Source organism: Puma concolor, chromosome E1 (genome assembly GCF_028749965.1).
Source record: "Puma concolor isolate L17-30 chromosome E1, mPumCon1.1.hap2, whole genome shotgun sequence".
Lineage (NCBI taxonomy): Eukaryota > Metazoa > Chordata > Mammalia > Carnivora > Felidae > Puma > Puma concolor.
In genome coordinates, this window is record NC_141680.1 from 63,583,704 (window position 1) to 63,605,826 (window position 22,123).

General features: G+C 50.8%; 2 protein-coding genes across 3 annotated transcripts in view; one reads left to right on the forward strand and one right to left on the reverse strand.

Moving 5' to 3' along the window:
• Positions 1–22,123, forward strand: part of TBCD (tubulin folding cofactor D) — a 159,807-nt gene that overhangs the window by 52,039 nt on the left and 85,645 nt on the right. The gene's annotated exons all lie outside the window — the stretch shown is intronic.
• On the reverse strand, positions 35–8,176 carry ZNF750 (zinc finger protein 750). The gene is made up of 3 exons (XM_025927754.2): positions 8,042–8,176; positions 1,027–2,655; positions 35–884 (listed from the first exon to the last, which is right to left on the reverse strand). Exons 2-3 carry the CDS (start codon positions 2,463–2,465, stop codon positions 176–178), a joined length of 2,148 nt encoding a protein of 715 aa, XP_025783539.1. The 5' UTR covers positions 2,466–2,655; positions 8,042–8,176; the 3' UTR covers positions 35–175.

Sequence of the window (22,123 nt, forward strand, 5' to 3'; positions counted from 1 at the left end):
TTCCTTCCTTCCTTCCTTCCTTCCTCTCTGTCTCCCCCTCCCTACTCCCCCTTCCTTCCTGAGAAGCAGGAAGCTGCATTGTAAAAACTGACCAGGGAAAGCTGCGGTGCCAGTCAAGAGTTGCTGCTGTTGTAACCTACTTTGGAAGGTGTGTCTGCATCCGGCGAGAGCGGCACTAAGACACCCGTGTTCTCTTACGAAGGGTGAACACTCTGGCTGTGTCACTCGGCTTCGTCTTCTTTGTTCCTTGCTGGGACTTCCCTGCATCCCTGGGGCTTGTCCTCTTTTGCCCTCTGGGTCTGAGGTCACACTGAGCCTCCGGGTTTTCCGTGGCGCTAAGGGTGGGTGCGTCTTGTGGGCAGGCGGACTCCGGGGCCGTGGGCTCCCCATCGCCCATCCGGACATTCCCTGGGCTGTAGGCCGCCAGCTGGCAGAGGGCCACGGCCGCTGTCTGCTTCTGCTCATCACTGCTGTCCAGCGCTCTTGCGTCCTGGGCCTTCACAGCGGGCGTTGTTGGTGGCGCCTCCATGGCATCAGGGCTGCTTTGGTTCGTCTGGGTGTGTTCTGGCCCATCTTTGGAAGTTTCCGTGTCAGTGTTTTGAGCAGCGGTGCTGGCAGGTTCTGCCTCTTGCGGTGGGCTGTGGAAGGGAGGTCTCGGAGTCAGGGCGTTACAGGGGTCCTTCACCGAGAGGTTGAGAGGCATGTCCTGCACCTCTGCAAAGTCCTTGTACACGGGGCTGTGAGTGGCTGGTCTGGCCTCTGGTTTCTTGGAGAGGTTCAGCGGGGCTGTCCTGGAGCCATCTTCTGGGCTGGAAGGTGTGGCCTCTGGGTCGTGAGATGCGCTTCTGGTCTCGCCTGGAGCATCGCCGTTCATGGCATCAAGGCTGAAAGAGGTAAAGAGAGGCCTTAATAGGACCCTTGCTTAAAAAAGCTACTGTCTAAAAAGCATTTTGAGCAAGCATGAGCTTGGCTAATGGAGCACAATCAGAGATATGTTTTGGAAATCTCGAAATGAAGTTTTCTTACCTTTTTGGGGACTCTTCTCTGTTTTCCAGAGCCTGGGAATTTGGGTGCTCTGTGCTTTTCTTGACAGGCTTGAAGGCTGTGAGGCTGTGTTCAGGCTGATGGAGCCTTCCCAGGGTGCTGGCAGCTGGCTTGTCCAAGAGGCCGCACAGCCCGGCACACGGCTGACTTGTCTGCGTGAAGTTGGTGGGACTTGGCCTTCCCGGGGAGCCTGTGGCTGCGCTACCCGCGCGAGGGCTCATTTTGGTTCCCTCTGTGTCCCTCTGCCCATCTCGGGAGGGGTCTTTAGCCTCGGGAGTTGGGCTCCCCTTCTCAAACTCTGTGTTTTTTTTGTGGGTGTTGGAAGGACTTGACTTGGACGGACTCAGGGCCGGGTAGAGCAGGGCGGTTTCTTCCAGTAGGTGAGAGCTGTGATCTCTGGAAATGCCCGTGACAGGTGGGAGTCTGAGCCCGTAGGAGGAGAATGCAGACTCTGGTCTGTAAAATCCATAAGGAATTGGCAGGTTGGAGTGATACTGCTGGAAGAACCTGTAATGGTCATATGCCGAGGGGGGGTTCAAGTGCTTGGGGACCGGCCCCGGGGGAGGCAGCAAGTGCCTCTGGTCTTGGGCCCCGTAGACGGACAGCAGGGGGGCATCACACTCAGGTGAGTTCCCAGCAAGTAGGTAGGGTGAGTAGATGGTGGCCAGTCCATGCTCTGTGTAAAAGTGTGGCTGGTACTCTGGGATTGCGGGGTGCACGTACGGGGAAATGGCACTAAACCCCTTTGTAGACGGGATTTTGTGTGGGAACTCTGGCGGGAGGAAAGGCGCGCCAGCTTTCCACGGATAACCAGGAGCATGGAACGCAGACTTGGTGTGGAAGGAGGTGGCTTTGGCCGTGGGGCCGGGCAGGGCCAGCAGTTCAGGAGCCTCAGCGTGCTCTGGCCCTTTGAGTCTGTGCTCTCCCACTGGGACAAAGGCTGAAGGCCGCACGATGCCTTCCAGAACGGGCTGGGTGCCCCTGGTGGCTTCCGGAGCTGGACTCAGGGGTGCTGCTTCCTCGTGGAGAGCAGACTTCTGTCCTGGGCACCTGTGGGGCCCACGTGTGTGCAGTTCCACGTTTTCCTTGGCATCGTCCTTGGCGAGGCTTTGCTGAAGCTTGGTGTCAAAGTGTGGGAGCCCATTGGCAACAGGCTTGGCAGAGGTGGGTTTTGCTGCCGTGTCTGGCTGATTTGTCTGCTTGGGGTCCAGAGAGTTGGATTTGGGGCACTTGGGGATGCGGTCCTGCTCTGACACTAAAGTGATGGAGTTTTTGCAGAGACCATACTTCATGTGGTTGAAAAGGTGTGACTTTTCATTGCAAGTGAAAGGGCACTGGAAACACTTATACTTGAAGGGTTTTCCTGGAGGTCTCGGGATGTAATGCGGCTTTTTTGGTTTTCGCTCTTTGAGAAGACTCATGTTCCTTCTTGTGGTGTGGGTGCTGGTCCCCTCGCTGGTCCGGTCGCTGCCGGCTCCTGTGCGATTATGATCTGGCGGCGGCGGCGGCTGCTGCTGCTTCTCCTTGGCTTTCTTTCCAGGTGCTTCTATTTGCAGCCTCCTCCATGTGCTGTGGGTCTGACGGGGGAGGTCTCGCTCATTGGGGTGGGGGCTGCAACGGAGGAGCAGAGCCTTAGCCTCACAGTAGGTCACCTGAAGGTATGGAGGGGTCACCACCCTCGTCAGTGTGAGGACGAGATGAGCACCAGCTGCCCGCTACTTGTAACCTGGCCGCCAGCCCCCCACTCTGTTCCTGTTTGCTCAAGTCTAACCTGAAAGAGCTGGCCTGGGGCCAAGAGTGCGGTGTGTTAGTGTCGGCTCTGAGAACACCTGTAATTCTGTGAGTTTTGGGAATCTTTGTCCTGTGACCTGAGGCCTTGGATGCCAAGGAGGTTGTAGACCGAGGCCAAGTGACCGTTGGGACCCCCTCCCCCATCCACGTTTGTGGCATCTGTGGTGCGCTGACCGAGACCACAGGGGCCTGGCCCGTGTGTGGCTCCTTGGCCGTTCTGTCCTGTTTAATCATGTAGTGTTCTATGTGTGGAACTTAGGAAGGAAGGAAAGAAGAATATTTAAATATGCAGTCCCACTCTACTGCTTCCAAAATCAAATGAACAGTCCGCTTTATTGGTGAGTAGCATTTATGCTGTCTCACATACAAATGTAAATGCTGTCTTTATGCTGACTCAGATGGTTCTAAGATGCCATCAAGGTGAGTTTCTGAGCTGTGTGAGTGACCGAATGTTCTCCTTCACCGCCCTGTTATCACCGCCCACCTCGTGAGCAGCGTGGAGTAAGTTCTTGCCCCATCCCTGCCTGCCGTGTGGACAGCTGAGAACACTTCCAGCCCAGGGCGCTTGCCTGCCTTTCCTGGCCTTACCTCCAAATGGCGGTGCCTGTGTGAGAGGATTGTGGTAGCACACCATCCCAGCCTTTACCCTTTAGGAAGTGGGCCTTGGCCCATTCTTGGCAAAGTCTTTGGCATGTGATGGGCATGGATACGGTGGCCAGTGGGGGCCGTCACCTGCCCTAGGCCCTGGCGGGGGCTGCAGGTGTCCCTGGCCTTCTGTACCTTCCCTGAGTGCCCTCCTCTCCCTGACCCTTACTCTCCCAGGCTTACCTAGAGGCCTCAGCCCGCCTTCCTTCACAGGCTGCTCCCCACACCCCTGGGGCCCTCTCGGCCTCAGAACCCGAAACTGAGGACAAAGACACGAGGTCTGGGGGGATCTTGCATGGCCCCAGTGGTGCAGCAAGGTGCCCCAGACCAGCCCATGGTGTGACTGTGTCTAGGAGCAAGCGTGTGGGTGGGGAGGCTGGAGGGCAGCGGGAGGGGTCAGGGCCCGCTGTTTCACATAAGACCTGCAGCTTCTAAATGTTTTCAGACAGCTTCAAAATAAAGTTAAAAAGGAAGGAAATGATTTGGGAAAACTGTTTTCAGGGACAGTTTTGCTAATGGGCAGCTAAGGTCGGTCCTAAGCCTTGTGAGATTTCGTGGATAAAGCATCCCTTTCTAGACATTGGGGTGGCGAGAACATTCAGCTGGAAAGCAGCCTTTTAAAAGTAGAGAAATACATATGGGAAATTGAAGAGACTTGTTTTCACAAAATAAAATGTAGTTTCTCTGCAATGCCTTTCCTTGCCTTCCCACACACTGTGATGAGGTAATCGGCAGTGTCAGGATCGCGGAGGCAGGTGTAGTTGGGTTTTCCCTTGGATACTGTACATTTCTGAGAAAGCTCGCTCTGATTTTATTCTCCGCAAACTGGTTTCGCTACTCATTTATTCCTATTCCTTAAAAACACAAAGAAGCACCCCCCCCCCGCCCCGGGAAACTGCCTCTGTTAACCTGCTTTGTCATCATTCAGTGCTTTCAAAGCTGTGTATTTACTAAGAAGTGGTTTCTGCCGATGCCTGTGGCCCTTCTCTTGTGAGGAGTTTCTGGAGAGCAAGAGTGACGAGGCACGTATTTTGGGTGAGAAACAAGATTTTTGGCTGCCCCATGACCGTGACCGGGGAGAGGGAGGTCCCAGGGCCCTCCAGGGCATTCGCTGGCTCACTCTGCCCCCGACCTCCCCTTCCACGGTGCGGCTGCAGGAGCCGAGCCTGTTAAACATGTAAGCATAGCTTTATGTCTTTCTAACTTTCCCTCTTATTAAAGGGAAAAACGTGAAGTAACTCTTTATGAGTTCAGTCCATACCTTGGGGGGAAGGTACGCTCTGGGCTATAAAAGCACAATTTCCTTGCCGCCCGTCAGGAAGCGATTCCAGCCAACCTGGGCCAGCTAGATAAGTCAGCGGGCGTGTGCCGGCACGTCTCCCCGTGCTCCCTGGTTCTGAAGGCGTGAGAACCTCTGCAAGTCAGGTTCCCATGATTGTATAGGATGTGTTATGGCAAAGATCCGAAAAGTGATTTCATCACTAGCTGGAAGCATCATGATCAAAATGATGACAGTTGCAAAAACTTTATCAAGTGTGAGCCCAGAGTCTAGTGATGCCCGGAGTGGACACACATACAGCCCCCTGGCATCCAGAACCCGGGAGCTCATATGAAGGAAAAATTCCCTCAGGATTTAAGAGAATGATTCAGATGCACTATATAACGATATGTTAGTTTCAGAAGCAGTGTTATTTAACGCTGCTCATACTTTCGGGCAAACCTATAGATAAATCTGTGTTAAAGGTTATCAAACGTTTATAAGAGGCAAGTTATATTTAAGTTATCCTAGTGTTACCCAGAAGAATAATTTAGGTAATAATTCCTTTTATGTTAATATTAATTAATATGTACTTTTTTCCATCAAGTGATGTCATGTCTAAAGTTCTGGTCTGAATTTTTGTTCTTTGTTCGGTTAGCGTACAAGGACAGTAACCAGGTTCTCCGGGGATCATGCTGGTGCCCCGGGAAGTGAGGGTATTCCGGGGCTGACCTGTGGGAACGGAAACCTGGGATGGAGTCACAGGTGCAGTTGTGTCCCTAACTTTGGGTAAACTGACCTCTCAGGGTTGCACAATTTGCTAATTAAAACAAGGGCACACAGCTGCCTCCTAGGCTGACGGAGACGGGCGTATTCACTTGGCCATAAAAACGCGGTAACGTCAGAGAAATAAGTGGGTTAAAATGAGGCTATTGAAAGCTTTCGAAGGGGACAGCCTGTAGAATGAGGTCAGTCTGAGAGTTCTGGCCCGGTGAGGTGCACCAAGGTGCAGCGACTCCACCTGACTGCCCGGGACCTCATTGGTCTTGCCCTCTGTAGGGACACCGTTTGTGACCGCCTCTGCCAGGCCAGTTTCTATCCGCTGGGCTTGGTGCTGCTGGCAGCTGCTGGTGTTAAATATTCCGAAAAAGGGTATTGTTGCCAAAACAACACAATCCAGAACTTTAACTGTTAGTAGTAAGTTTGGATTTGCATTGGGAAGTGAGGTTTTTCTGAATGTGCTGAGGGGTGTTTCCCATACGCTTTTCCTGGGGATGGCTTGTGCCTTTCTCAGTTAATTCATAGCTGGGGAACTGCTCATAATGCAAGACCCCTTGGATTTGATTTTCCTTAGCTGCAGTGTTAGCACCTTTTGAAGCCCAGATGTTAGCCTGGTCCTGAAAGGTTTATGTGTCACAATGCTGTTTACTCTCGTCCAGCAGGAAGTGCCGGGAGCTGCCTCCTCACGCACCTTGCCTCCGGTCAGGGTCAGAGTGGCTGTCACTTAGATGTCGTCTGTCCTCTGCCACCTCCCTCTCCGAATCCTCTTGACCATGCGGCCCCTGCACACAGTGTCCACACTGAGGGGGAGAGACCATGGGGGTGGTGACATAAAGTCACACAAGGGGCCCGGCGTGAACATTGAGAGGTTTTCCCATTTAAAAATGTCCCTTTTGTAACCTCAAGTATTTTAAACATCTGCTTGTGTCTAGCTGATGTACTTCTTAGCCTGGAAGTTGCCGCAAGCTGGCTCTGGCCTCCGCATCTCTCCTCCCGCAGGGCCCCTGCTCGCAGGCCCGCCGGGTGTCTGGGCCGAGCTGCCCACACAGCACTTTGAGCAGCCTGTGGTTTCGGTTGGCCACAGGGTTTTGTTTGCTTGTTTTTGAAGTACTAAATTGCCAATGCCCCTTCTCTCCATAGGTTCCTAAGTGTGGACAGTTAATGTCCTTGCCAGTTGTTAGGATGATGGTGAGTGGCTGGCACGTTTGAAAAGTTTCTAAGCAGTTAGAAAGCCAAAAAAGACAAGAGAAAAAGATTTTTTTTTGAATTTTGATAGGACACAAGAGAGGTAATTAGAGCTCAGCTTTATAGGACATTGCTGTGATGGGCTGGGTAACTATGCTTGTCGCGCATGTTAACCTATGAACTGAAATAATGCTGTAATGGTCCCTTGGGTGCTGTCCGGCTGTCTGGCAGGGAGCCTCGTTAGGTAGAGCGTTTTGAAGGGCATGCTATAATTACAATATTGTGATGTGGCGTTATTGCATAACCCAAGGACACGCCATTGTCGCCTACCCACTGGGGTGTCGCAAGAACGAGATTTGTGAGTTTTACTCCAATTGAGCTTTTCCAGTGATTAACCGCCACTCCCTCCCAGTCTCTTGGTTCTTTAAAATGAAGGATAAACTTCAGGTTAACCATGACCTGGGAGAGAGACAGTTTTCTAGAATGTAGTCAGGAAGAACGATCTGGAAAACCAACCAGGGCTCTTTGAAGTTTCAGCCAGAGATCCCGACTTCACAGACATCTGCCCTTACCAGTAATGTACACAGCTTTAACACTGGACAGCCTGTCACCAGAGCCGGTCCCCTCAACGTGCCCGCCTTCTTTATCCTTAAAAATATCAGGTTAAAGCTTTGGAAGGAGTTTGTTAATGCAAAATAAAGATCATAAATGTAGACAGACTTTGCTTACATGAAGTCTGACTTTGGTCAGACCTGGCCATTTGGTCAGTAATTGTTCTCATAGCTGGTTTATGAGAAACTTTATAAGGGGGGAAAAAACTCCTTTTTGTATATTTAGGGATCCTCTTTGGTTAACTTTTGTTCTTTCAGCTTTGGTAAGCATATGTCCAAACAGTACTTATTTTAAACTTGAAAAGGTCTTAAAGTTAAACTGTAAGTTCAGCAGTTTTCTAAACATGTATATGTGTATGTTTATATTTGTATATATATGATGTTTTAATGTTGAAATTTATTGTAGTTTATTTTTAAGGTGAGGAACAAAGAAGCACTTACTACATAACATTTGAGTTTTAGTTTAAATTTTATGTAGAAATGAGGTCTTAATTTCTAAATAAACTTGTTTGTATTCTTAGAATAAAGTGTAAGCATTATTAAAAGTTTTGTAATTATGGTCTCCTTTCCAGCGATGCACCTGCTGGGTCCTGAGTAATCCGCAGAGAATAGAGCAAGGCAGAGCCGGCACCCGGCAGGTGGTTCCCTGAGCCAGATGTTAGTTCAAGATACGTTCTGAGAGTAGTTTTGAAAAGAAAGTTGAATTTGAGAAGAAATGGGTACTTACCGGAGCCAGGCAGTGCTGGGAGCGGTCGGGTCAGGAGCCGTGGCTGACGGTGCCCGAGAGCAGGACCTGTTCTCACGCTCGCTCGCCGGCTGAAACTGGAGCCGGCTGTCCCAGTGGGAGGGGTTTAAGTGTAGGAGTCGAGCCCTCGGGGCGTAGAGATGCACCTGATATTCCTCCCGCCTGCAGCTACGATTCATGTGTTTGCACCCACCTAGCTGCTTAGGAGCAGCGTCACCAATGGGCTGGCACTCTGAGCGCCACTTCTGAGCCTCTTGAAAGCTCCCTGATTCGGTCTTGAGAGTGCCCTTTTTGTGCTGCCCGGACGCTCCTGGGCTGCAGGGTTCTATGTGTTCGCAGTCAGGATAGACACTGGTGGCGTGTCGGTGGGGCTCTGACCAGTGTGTGATGGTGTAACAAAGACACCGTGTGGGGGACCTTCTTCCGTGCCCGGGTGTATGTAGTAGCAGCAGGCAGACCCCGAGAGTTAGTCATAAGTACATCTCCCCGAGGAGGCCATGCTCGCGGGATCCTTGCCCCCAAAGGTCTGAGCGAGCTTTTTCTCCTGTTGCCGTTCTCTCTCCCTTGTGCCTGGGAGTCAGCCTGCTGCCCTCCCCGTTGGGCGGGGGGCGGGAGGACCTCAGCCGCCTCGCCACAGGGGCCTGTCGCCGCATGCCCGGGACGGGCACCGGGCTCTGGGCTCGCTGCAGGGCTGCTGCCGGGACGTGGCTCTGCTCCTCTCGCTGCCCCCGTTCTGATAACTAACGCAGAGTCTGTGTCTCCCTCCCTGCTTAGGTTGCTTGCTGCTCAGTCTGTGGCTGTTACTGAGGCGGGAACGAGGTGTTGGTTTGGGGACAGAAAAGGGAGGTGGTGCCAGCTGGGGTCACGCATGGCACGTCTGGCACCATGGTTGGGGTCGGGCTTGCCAGGCCTGATGCTGTGGTTTTTTGTTTTAATTTTAATTTAAGGCTTAAGATTTTACTTGGCTTTACCTTTGTATTGTGTTCTTTAAAAAAAAAAAGTTTTTAGTTATTTTTGTCCAAATTAGACATCCATAAAACTTAAAGTTCTATAAAAAATAGTTCTATAGATGTCATCATGAAACAGTAATTCATTGCTGTTCCTCTTACCTATGGCTGGGTGGCGAGGCACCCCAAAACTTGGAGGCGTAAAGAACCGCCATTTTATTACCTCTCATGATGGTGGGTCAGGAGTGCGGGCCTGCCTCCGAGGGTATGGCAGGCCCCACTGGTGGGGCCCTGGTGGTATTGAGCTGGACTGGAGGGTCCACCTCATGTCCCCAAGGGCACGGCCGAGCTGTCTTCTCCATGTGGTCTCACTTCGGAGTCCTCCCCAGGAGGGTGGTTGGTGAGGCACCTCCCATGTCCTGCTTCACCTGTCCAGACTTGAGGGGAGGGCAGCAAGCCCGTGTCTCAGTGGGACAGTCAGATGGCTGTCCCTCCCATCTCTGTCCAGAAGCAGCACTGGGACCTTTTCTTAGCTGAGTATTTTGGTGTTTACCTCCTTGATCCCAAATAACATTACTCTGTTGCTACTTGTGTTCCCTCCACCTACGTCTTACTCCCAGTTTTGGGTGTTGTCTGCTGACTTTCCTTTGTGGAAAGTGAGAGTTTTGCTGTCTGCTCTGCCCCCATGCTTGCCTCCCCGTCATCCCGAGGTTGCCTTTCCCTCTCTCCTGTATCGAAAGCCTGCTTCCTGGATCTTGTGTCTTCTCTCTTGGGTTGATCCTTTGTGTTGATAGGAAGCACATCCTGTCTGTAGGTTCCTGAGAAAAAGAGTGCAGGAGAGGTGGACTTGTGGAGACCTTGAATGGTTGATAGTGTCTTTATTCTTCATGGTTGATAGTCTGGCTGGGGATAGAACCCCGGGCCAGAGACATTCACCCCCGGGTTAGAAAGGGCTCTCCTCTGCATGTAGCTTTCGGGACTGCTATGCAGAAGTGCCTGCCCGTTCTGATTTCCTGATTCTTTCCTCCAGAGTTTGAACATGAACGATTTCAAACAAACAGGTGAGTCATAAGAACCCGACACGCGGATCTTTGATGGATGTTTGACTATATTTGCTTCGTCACAGAGGTCTGCCCTCCCACCGTCCCCCCCCACCCAGCACCAGCCCCGCTGCACTGCAGAGTCCGCTGTGTTTGACCCCCAAACAAGTCAGCAAGCATGTCCTTAACTATTTGCCCACAGTTCCACTTTTAAAGCCACTCCGCAGAGGGCACAGGTCTTCAGAGTTTTGAGAGGCATTTTCTCTGCCACGATCACCCCACCCAGCCTGAGGCAGCACTGGTGGGATTCTTCTGTTCCAGCCGAGTGTATCCTATTGTAGAATTTCACAGAGGCGGTCACTCCTGACCCTCCTATTCTCATTTCCCGAAATGTTCTCTGCCAGCCCTCTGGTGAGTGCTTCTTCAGTCTCCAGTGCCTCTTGTGTTCTCTGGCACAACTTCCATAGTGTCTGGTGAGTAGTTGCAGTGGCTTCTCTTGTTTCTCTGAGGGTCTTAATGATGGTTTGGGCGGGCGGTGGGCGATTCCCGCCCTCTCTGCACACCAGCCCATCCTTCACCTCTCTCCATGCCCAGAGAATTAACTGTGTCTTCAGTGGCCCTCATAGCACCCTGTGTTTTAGGCCCCCAGAGTTATCTCGGGCCTTTCAAGGATCCTGCGTGTAGACCAGACAGGTTCTGGGTTCCCACTTGTGCTCAGGCTTGGTTTCCAGCCTGCTGAGTGCCATCTGCATTGTGGCTTCCCTGCCTTCCTTGACCCTGTCGCTTACACCTTGAAAAGGGAAAGCAGTCTCTGTAGTTGCTAGTGGGATTCCAGCAGTTGTGTGTGTTCAGTCTCCTCCGTTACCCAGAAATCTTGTGGCTACGTTTCTGACTGAGGTCAAATCTTTGGGAAGAGCATGGGGGTGGTAGCTGGCAGGTACTGAGCATTCACTAGGTGTGAGGCCCTGCACTGGGCACTCTGCCTGCGTTAACACCTTTAATCGCACCGACAACTCTGTGCAAGCAGTCAGCACAGAGAGGGTAAGTTATCTGGTTGAGGTCACCCAGCCTGAAGCGCAACAGAGCAGAGTCCTAGTGGACAGTGGAAGGGCTGTAGAGTCAGGGGAGGAAATGCCTCCCTGTGAGGTGCTGTGGCTGGGAGCCCACTCGGCACAGAAGTGCTCGGAACTTCAGTGGGGTGGCTGGCGGCCAGGCTCCCGGCCTCGCTGGGCCTTGATGGGTCTGAGCGTGGGGAGGGACTGGTGCCATGGCTGCGGCTGCTCTTATGGGGAGTGGGCATCACGGCTGGGCTCAGACAGGTGCTGCTGGGCCTCTGCTCAGCCACAGCATCAGGACTTCACCCTTGTGGGTGTGGGTCTCACTGTCCTGCTCGGAGGGTGAGGCGTGGTGAGGACGCAGCCGCTATGGCTCGGCTCCTGCTTACTCCCCCGCCTCTCGGCTTCAGGCAGCACGTTTTAACCGGGCACTGTCCCTGTCCCTGTCCCTGTCCCTCCCACTCCCCATCCAGCAGCGCTCTCTGCATGTCTACACTCTGTGGGCAGTTATGTGACCTGGGCCTCAGTCATCCCTTCTGTAGGAAGGCGTGCGGGAGGCTGCTGCTCGTGTGGGCTGCTGTGGGATCCCTCGAGGTAGACAGGGCAGCCCACTGCCACTGCATGTGTCCTGCGGGAATGGCATGTGCCACAGGTAAAACCTCTCTGCTGGAGGAAACACATCACGTCTGTTTTTGACCTTGTGAGAAGTAGGAGATAGTTTTGATTTTTGCACTCCTCTCGGGGTGCTGTGTCTGGGGGAAAGGTAAAGGGAAAACACGAGCTCTGTGAAGGTGTGAGTCCATTTCTCTGATTTGGGTTGTTGTTGGAGGAAGTAAGTCCTGACCTGCTGCCAAGATGACATTTGTTAGATCTCAAGCTTAGCAAATGCTTCCTAATGTCCTGTCCTCGTGGCCCATCTCTGGGAGGTCCTATGAGAAGGGGACCGGGGATGGTTCCTGGGCCGGAGCGCCTCACCATGGGGGCTGCGTCTCAGGGCCTCAGGCTGGCAGGGCAGGATGTGGCCCCTCTGGGGGACCCGGTGGTGAGGCCGTGGGGGCCTTCCAGGCAGACTCCAGGCTCCTGAAGCCTTAGCTCTGCTGGCCCTGTGGGGCTGCCCATGGGCGCCCCTGTGGACAGGCACCTGCGGGACACTTGGGGGGCCCTCTGCCCCTCCTTTCAGGTCTCCTCTCTATGGGACTGATGTCTCCTCCCTTGCCGCCAGAGTCTCGGTGCTGGGGAGACTCTTTCCCTGCGTGGCTGAGTTCTGCTGCCAGCACCCCACCCCCACTTCTAGGTCTGTAGACTGAGGGGCAGGTCTGGCATCTTTCCTAAGCTCTCGTTGAGTGGTGGGGGTGGGGATCTCTGAAAGTCTGTCAGCCTGGGGTAGGACTCTAGGCCCTGCTGTCCTGCTTGGAAGCCACTGGCTAGGCCTGGACCCTGTCTTCTGGGATCAGGAACCCAGGAGAACGTTGTTGCCATTCGCGGATGCTCCTGGCCTGGCACCCTGGCCCGGGCCTGTGCGTGCCAGGATACGCCCCTGTGAGCTGAGCAGGTAGTGGGTGCGGGACCTTGCCAGGAGCCCAGCAGCCCTGAGGGTCCTTGCCTGCCCCAGGCGTGAAGACTTGGCTCCTCGAAGCTGAGTGCCGGGGAGCTCGGAGCGCACGCTGGCCGAGGCGAGGGCTCCTACTGTGATTGTCTTTTGCAGGCACTTGGTTTCTCGCTATAACAAATACTGACAATGTCAGTGCAGTTTTACTCTGTCCGACGGTTGGCTAATAGAGGAAACGAAAGTCAAGTTAGTTTGGCCATCTCATGACGTAGGCCAGGGCTGCTGGGAGTGTCGGGAAAGTTCTCTCGTCAGACTTCAGTTTTCCTTTGATGAGTAAGTCTGAGGTGTGTAATCTGCTCGAATTTTAAGTTGCTGCTTATTCTGGTAACCCCACGTTGACTTTTATGGATCTGGGGCTACTTTGGCTTTGGAGGAGAGCACACAGGCCCCCTTTCCTGCCGGGCTGCCTGGCAAATGGTGGGCAGTGCCCTCTGCCTGGGGCAGGGCCAGGGCCTGCTCCAGAGAGACGCTCAGCAGAGACGGCTGCCCGACCTCAGCTGCGGGGCACACAGCTCCCCAGGCTCCTCCCTTCCAGCGCCTTCCCCCTGGCAGTGCGGGAAGCGGGATAGAAACGGATGTGGAATGATCCTGAGCCAGGGTGGAGGTGGGAGACACTTTGTGCTCCTTTGGTTGATGGGGTCTCGGAGCCAGCACTGCGTGGCTCTGCCCTCTCCTCCTTCCTCCCCTGGTGTGACCCGTGCTGTGGCTTCCGTGTCTGCAGTGAAACTTGAAACCGTGGGCTGTGGGCTTGTTGTGTCGTGGGCTGGGAAACTGTGAACGTGGGCCAAGTTTTGAGGATCCGCACGGTTTTCTTCACCTCCTGCCCTCTCCCCACCCCGGCAGTGAGCAGTGTTTCACCACTTTCTGTGAGGCTCGTACAGGGGGCCAGGAGCAGGCGTGAGGCTCTTTACTGCCGTTGTCCAGCTGGCGTTCCCAGGCTTGCTTTTTGTGTGCTGGTCTCTGGGTGTGTTGACAGCCACATACGAAGTCTCGTAGTTCAGCTGAGCAGGGATGAGTAGAAAGAAACGCACAGGTTTCCTTTCCCTTTTTTCTCTCCTGCTACAAACGGTGACCGTGAACGACAGCAGACGAGTGAGGGAAGTGCTCCCAGGGTCTCGTGGTCTCTGCCTCTGTCCCACCCACATGTGCCCTGACTCCTGACCCTGTCACATGTGACCTCTCTGCCTGGGCTCGGCCCTCGTGGCCACGCCTCCTCTGGGCTGAGTCCTGAGTCGGTCCGGTTTCAAACGCGGCAGTGAGTCTTTTTCTCTTTTATTTCCAGACATTTGTTCGGACTCTTTTTTTTTTTTTATGAGCTTCCCGCTCCTTCTCTCCGGCTTACACTCCTGCTTTTATGTCGCCAGTACAGCAAACCTGTGTTCCTGGTAGTGTCTGTCAGGACCTGTTGCCTCAGGTGCTTGGGCTCCTGGTGCTTTGTCGTATCTGCAGGCTTCCCTTGTGTGCTAGAGGATGAACATGAGGGTTTCTTCGTATTGGCTCGTTTTCAGCAGGCGAGCGCCGCTCCACACCCTGTGGGGTGTGGCACAGTTCCGTGCTGCTTCTCCAGGGCATCCTGGTGGACAGCCTGGATCGGGCTTTGTGCCTGCGCCTCAGCCTGGGCTTCCCCCACTCCAGGCAGTGTGCATGGACGGCCCAGGCTGGGGGCTTTGGTTTCTCAGGGAGGCCTCCCCGCCTCTTCCAGACCCCCCAGAAGGAACAGGCCCCCCGTCAGCAGCCCGGCCAGTCCTTCCTTCCACCAGGAGTCCCTGTGTGAGAGGCCCTGGAGTTGCCAGGGTCTCCGTAGGCCCAAAGGCCCCCTGTCCTGAATCCACCAGTAAGGTTGGTACTATTCCCAGACACTCTGTACGGTGTCCTTGCCAGCAGTAACCAAAATAATAACAATTACGGGAAGAATCAGTCTTCATCGGGCATTTGACTGTGTACTGGACATTGCTCTAAGCACTTAGCTGAGTTAAGAACCCCACATTCACCTTGGGGAACTACAGTGTTCGGAGGACAAGATGAGAGGCTTGTCCGGAGCCACACAGGCTGCCCGCCTCCTGCTTCTTCATCCTCGCACTGTGACGTGAGCACTTCCTCTTGCAGGGCGCCACCGCCTGCTGCCGTGGTTTTGCATCGTGTTGGCTTAATGAAGCTGAGACCCTCTGCCAGAGTCCCCTTCCTGCTGGTTCTGTGAGAGGATGTGCGTGACTTGGAAAGCAGAGGCAAGGCAGTACCACGTGTGTGCCTGTGAGGCCGGTCCTGGGTGGTGCAGATAGCCACGTGGGTTAGGTGGTGGCCCTGCTCCCACAGGACCCTCTCCTGGACCCGGACCCTCTGGACCCGGGCTGGTTTGTGGGCAGCCTGCCCACACCTCCAGGCTCCACCGCTCCTCACTTGTGTTCAGGCGTCCCTCCATCCTTGCTGCCCCTCCCCGTGCCCAGGTCCTGCTGACACACAGGCCCCACACAGAGGCAGAGGGAACAGGCGTGTGTAGACTGGTCACTCGGCCCCTGTAGCCACATCAGCTCTGATCGCTGCATGAATTTGTACGTAACTTGGTGTTATCCTTGGCTGACCTGAGTAAATTGTGCTTAAAACTATGAAAAGTAGAACTTAGACTACAGGAATAAATGGACAAATCTGGTATGTTTCTAAGAGCTGAAAATCCTCTCTCATTTATCGGCAGGTCAGTTAGGAACCACAGTAGTGGGAAGCATGTCTGTGTGATTTGGACAACACAAATAACCAGCTTGATTCCCCGGATTTACACAGAGCTCTGCAGTCATGTCCCCCGGGGAGTACACAGCTCTTAGACACACAAGGAACACTTACCAATGTTGCACAGTTCCTGAGTCATAAAACGAGTCTCAGGAAATCTCAAAGAAACTCTAGTGCACAGAACAGCATTCTTTGACCACAAAACCGTGAAGTTAAAATTCAGATACAGAAGATTAAGGTTAGATGTGAATGTTTAGTTTTTAGATTTCTAAATAACACACAAAGAAGAAATCTCAATAGTAATTTTACAGTAGAAACTTAAAGATAGAAATGACAGTAAAGAAATTATTACATATCAAAACTTTCGAGATGCAGCTGCTGTGTGTTTGAAGGGGAGTTTAGAACCTTTGGCAGAGTTGTGAAAGTGTGGCCTGAGGCCTGGTCTGGCCTTGGCCTTGAGCCAAGAATAAGGTTCCCCCCCCTTTCTTTTTTTGAAGGGGAAGCTTTTTGTTTGTTTTTAGAGCGAGAGAGTGCAAGTTGGGGAGAGGGGCAGAAAGGGAGAGAGAGAGAATCCCAAGCAGGCTCCATGCTCTGCACAGAGCCTGACGAAGGAGATGAGATCATGACTTGAGCTGAAATCAGGAGTCAGACACTCAACTGACTGAGCCACCCAGGCGCCCCCTGGGTTTTCCTTTTTAGAAGAAACAAAGAAAGAGAGAGACAGAGACAGAGATGGCCTGTGGCCCCAGAGCTGGAATAGCCACGCTCTGGCTGACCCTGCCTAAAGTGCTCTGGCCAAAGGACTGGACGGGAGCAGGCAGCTGGGCAGTGCTGGAGATGCAGAGAGAAGGCAGGACCTTGCCGCTTGCTGAGGGGTGAGAAGCAGAGTGACCAGACCCTGTGAGACAGTGAGGCAGAGCCATGCTGTGTGCACCGTGGGGACTAGGAATGGTTGGTAAGAATACCTCTGCTGGTAAATTTGGTAGACAATCCTAGAGAAATACAGTTTATCGAAACTGACCCCAGTGGGGGTAGAAAGGTAACTTGTCTGTGCTTCACTACCCTTATTTAAAAATCTGGATGATGGGTACCCGCCTTTAGGGGGTCTTTTTAAATAGTTTTGTTGAGATATAACTTATCCATACTCTTCACCCATTCACAGCGTACACATGAGTGACATTTAGTCTGTCACCATCCATTGCCACCATCCATTCTAGAATTTTTTTCGCCTCAGAAAGAAGCCCCACACAACACTGATCTATTTCCTGTCTTTCTGGACGTGCCTGCTCTAGGTTTTTCTTGTACGTAGAGTTGTACTGTGTGTGGCCCTTTTAGTGAAAGACTGGCTCCTTTCACTCAGTCTGATGTTCTTTAGTGCTGAACACCGTCCCCTCGTTTGGTGTGTTTGTTTGCTCAGGCGGCCATGGCAGAATACCCAGACTGGGGTATATCTCTCAAGTCCTGGAGGCTGGAAACCTGGGATCAGGATGCTGGTGGGGCTGGTTCCTCCTGAGGCCTCTCCTCAGCTGGCAGACGGCCACCTTCTCCCCCCGTTGTTCCATGGCCACCCTTCAGTCTGTGTGTCCCTGTCCTCATCTCTTCTTCTTGAGGACACCAGTCCTAATGGATTAGGTTCTGCTCATACAACCTAATCTAACCTTAATTACCTCTTTAAAGGCTTTGTCTCTAAATATGATCCCATCCTAAGATGCTGGGGGTGAGGACTTCAACTTACGAATTTTGGAGGGGACAGTTCACACAGCAGATGGATGGACCACATTTTGTTTATCTGCATATCAGCTGATGGACATTTGGGCTTTTCCACTGTTTGGCTGTTGTGACTAGTGCTGCCGTGAATATTTGTGTGCAAATTTTTTTTTTAATTAAAAAAACCTTTTTTTAAACGTTCATTCATTTTTGAGGGATAGAGAGTGTGAGTGGGGGAGGGACAGAGAGAGAGGGAAACAAAGAATCCAAAGCAGGCTCCAGGCTCTGAGCTGTTAGCACAGAGCCCAACACAAGGCTCGAACTGAAGAGCCGTGAATCATGACTTGAGCCGATATTGGACACTTAACCAACTGAGCCACACAGGCACCCCTTTAATTTAAAAAAAATAAAATAAAAAAAATTTTAAAACATTTATTTATTTTTGAGAGAGACAGAGCACGTGGGGGAGGGGCAGAGAGAGAGGGAGACACAGACTGTGAAACAGGCTCCGGGCTCTGATCTGTCAGCACAGAGCCCGACACAGGGCTCGAACTTCCAGACTGGGAAATCATGACCTAAGCTGAAGTTGGACGCTTAACCAACTGAGCCCCCCAGACCTTCTATTTTTTTTTTTTTTTAATTTTAAATGTTTATTTTTGAGAGACAGAGAGAGTGTGGGAGCAGGGGAGGGGCAGAGAGAGAGGGAGACACAGAATCCAAGGCAGGCTCCAGGCTCTGACCTGTCAGCACAGAGCCTGACGTGGGGCTTGAACCCACAAACTGTGAGATCATGACCTGAGTGAAAACAAGAGTCTGACATTTAACTGACTGAGCCACCCAGGTGCCCCTTGTGTGCAAATTTTTGTGTGGACATAACTTTTCATCTCTCTCGGGTCTAGACCTGGGTATGGGACATAGGGCCATTTTAAAGATTAAAGAAATGAACTCAGATCAAGAGTTGGAACAGTGTTTGGCATGTGATGAATTCTGTTTATTTGTTAGTGATGACGGTGGTGCTGATGTGTGGTGCCTCTTTAAGACAAAAAGGGTTATTGGGGTCCAGGCTATTTCTGCCTCATGCTAACATAGCTACCCCCGCTTTCTTTTGATGAACATTGTCTTGGTACGTTTTTTTCTTTCATTTAATCGTTTTATATTCCTACATTTTAGATCTGTGTCAGACCAAAAATCCACTCATTGATTTTTAACTGGTGAGTGTACTCTGCTGACATTTCATCTCAGTATTGACACGTTGGGATTTGGGTCTGCTGTCTTACTTTTTCCATTGCTTGTTGTATATTTAAAAAGATTGTGTCTTTGCTTTTTTCAGGATATGGTTTCTCTTACATCTTCCCCCCATCCTATCCCACATCTTCCTCCTCTGTTGATTTAGAAGTTATAATATATATTGTATTTCCTTTCTTAAAAGATTCTTTAATAATCTTTAGGCTTATATCATGAATATTTCAAATCAAAAGTTAGTTTCTTAACCCACTGTAATACACAGCATACCCCAGTGTTGGTCACTTCTCACCTGATGTGTCGTAATTGTCAGGTTATCCATTCTGTCTTTTTGTTGAACTAACATTATACGTTATTATCTTTCTTAAAAAAGTGTCTATTTATTTTGAGAGAGAGCACATGCGCGTGCAGGCACGAGCCAAAGTCAAGAGTTGGATGCTTAACCAACTGAGCCACCCAGGCGCCACTATACATTATTATCTTAAAAAGTGTTTGTTTAGATGTTCCTATATGTATATAGAATTTCTATAGTAATTTAATAGTAATTGCTCACTATTACTTTTTACATCTCAGATCCCTCCCCTTTGGGATAATTTTACTTCTTTTTTTTTTTTTTTAATATTTTTAAAATGTTTATTTTGGAGAGAGAGAGAGAGAGAGAGAGAGAGAGAGAGAGAGAGAGACAGAATGCGAGCAGGGGAGGGGCAGAGAGAGAGAGGGAGACACAGAATCCGAAGCAGGCTCCAGGCTCTGAGCTGTCAGCACAGAGCCAGATGCGGGACTTAAACTCACAAACTGTGAGATCATGACCTGAGCCAAAGTTGGATGCTTAATCTACTGAGCCACCCAGGTGCCCCTGGGATAATTTTATTTCTTTTGTTTTTGTTTGTTTTTAGAAGTTCCTTCCTAAGGGTTTCTTAGTAGTGGTATATTTCAGTTATTATTTGCCTGAAATTTCTTTCTTTCTTTCTTTTTTTTTTTTAATTTACCATTTTTAAAGTTTATTTTGAGAACGAGCACAAGTAGGGGAGGGGCAGAGAGAGAGAGGGAGGGAGAGAGAGCCAGCCAAGATGGCTCCACACTCCCAGTGAGGAGCCCGATGTGGGTCTTGAACTCACAAACCGCGAGACCGTGACCCAAGCTGAAGTTGGACACTTAACTGACTGAGTCACCCAGGTGCCCCTGAAATTTCTTTTTACCCCTCATTCTTGATGATGATGTAGTTGTATGCCATCCCAGACGGAGTGTAGCTTTGCCTTCTCTGGCCTCTGTGCTCTCAGTCGCCTGGGGCCAGTCAAGTGGTGGTTCCTTTAGGTAAGGTCCTTCTTTTCTGTGGCTACTTTTAGGATTTTTCTCTTTGTGGTTCTGGAAAGTTCTCAGTTCTTCCTTGGAATTCTCTTTTTCAATTTTTTCCTTCCAGACTCCAGTTAGACCTTTGTCAACCTCATTCTGTCTTTCTCTTTTATCTTACATATTTTCTATGTCTTTTTCTCTGGGTTGTGTTATTGGTTATGTCTTCAGATTTTTGCATCATCAGAGTCATCTCTGTCAGAGACAGACCTTGTGTCTTTCATTCCAGCAATCATCCATGTATTATGTACGTTAGATTTATAGATAGCACAGTATGCGTATGATGTATATTTAAAGTATCTAAAATTGCCTCGTCGTTTCTGATAATATCTTATTTGTAACTCCCTTCTCATTTCATCTTTTATTTTATTATTATTTTTTTAGTGTTTATTTTTGAGAGAGACAGCACGAGCAGGGGAGGGGCAGAGAGAGAGGAGATACAGGATCCGAAGCAGGCTCCAGGCTCTGAGCTGTCAGCACAGAGCCCGATGCGGGGCTCGAACCCACAAACTGTGAGATCACGACCTGAGCCAAAGTTGGACACTTACCGACTGAACCACCCAGGCACCTCTTGTTTCATCTTTTATTAAAAAGTTTAGGGGCGCCTGGGTGGCGCAGTCGGTTAAGCGTCCGACTTCAGCCAGGTCACGATCTCGCGGTCCGTGAGTTCGAGCCCCGCGTCGGGCTCTGGGCTGATGGCTCGGAGCCTGGAGCCTGTTTCCGATTCTGAGTCTCCCTCTCTCTCTGCCCCTCCCCGGTTCGTGCTCTGTCTCTCTCTGTCCCAAAAATAAATAAAAAACGTTGAAAAAAAAAAAAATTTAAAAAGTTTATGTGGAATTTTATAAATTATTATGTGAAAGGTCCAAATGTCTAAGCTCCTTTTGATTTAAATCAGATGATTTTTTTTGTTTGTTTTTAACTGACACTGCCGGCTGGGCTGCTCATGTGTGGACACCGTCTGCCATGCTTGGCCCCTGACACCCCTGCCAGGCCGCCTTCTACTGCGTGCCCTTCCACTGGATGCCCTTCTGGCCTGCATGGGCAGTGACACCCGCTTCGGGGACCCCCCTCCCCCAGTTCCACTCAGGTTCCTGATTCTCACACTCAGCTCCCCCTCTGCAGGGGTGCCTTTCGTCCTGGCCCCTCTGTCAGGCTGCCTGCCTGCCTCATGGACCCCTCCTCTTCCCATGTGGGCTCTGACAGCGTCCCCGCCTGCAGGGGTTGCCCTTGCCTATTCTGCCTGATGGTTCAGGACTGAATTATCAGGGGAGGAAGGCAAAGGTGTTTGCTCTTAAAAAAAAAAAAAACCTGTGTGTTTTAATTGAGGTAAAATTCAATTCATAAAATTAACCACTAACTGTTTTAAAGTGAACAATTCAGTAGCATTTGGGACATTCACAGTGTTGGACACCTGTTATTCTATTTCCAAGACGTTTTCATTGCCCTGAGAAGAATCCTGCCCATTCCTCTCTCCTTGTGCCTCCCCAGCCCCTGGCAGCTGCTCATCTGCATTCCTCTTTGTGATTTGCCTATTCCGGAAATTTCATATCATTGGGATCATACGATTTGTGGCCTTTTGTGTCTGCTGCTTTCACTGAGCGTATCTTTGAGGTTCATCCGTGATGGCGCATGTGTCAGAACGTCCTTCCTTTTTATGACTCAGTAATATTCCGTGGTGTGGATCCATCACTTTTTGCTGGCTATTCAGGCATCCATAGGCATGGTTTGTTTCCACCTTCTGGCCGTCGTGAACAGAGCTGCTGTGAACAACCGTGTACAAGTAGTTGTTTGAACACACATTCTCCTGTGTTTAGGGTATATATCTTGGAGTGGAATTGTTGGATCATATGACAAATCTATATATAACCTACCAGGGAGCCACCAAACTGTCTCCCCCAGCGGCTGCCCCATTGTACATTCCCGCCAGCCGTGCCGGTGTCCACGCAACACTGTTCTTTTCCATGTTCTTATATTATAGCCAACTCAGTGGGTGTCTCTTTATGGCTTTGATTTATATTTCCCTAATGACGGACAAAACTGAGCGTCATTTCATGTACTTATTGGCCATTTGTGTATCTTTGTTGGAGGAGTGTCTATGTAAGTCTTTCACCCATTTTAAAATTGGGTTGTCTTTTTATTGTTGAGTTATAAGAGTTCTTGGTGTATTCTAGATTATAGACCCTTTAAAGATAAACAATTTTTACAAGTGTTTTCTCCCATTCTGTGGTTTGTCTTTTTATTCTCTTGATAGTGTTTTTGTATCCTATCATTTCTTTATTGTAAAAATGTCACCATTGTTTTCATTCTTTCTAGTTCTCTTTCTCTCCTATGTGTTCACAGTGTTTGGGGTGTGTGTGTGTGTCTGTGTACATGCACACATACACGTGCATTTA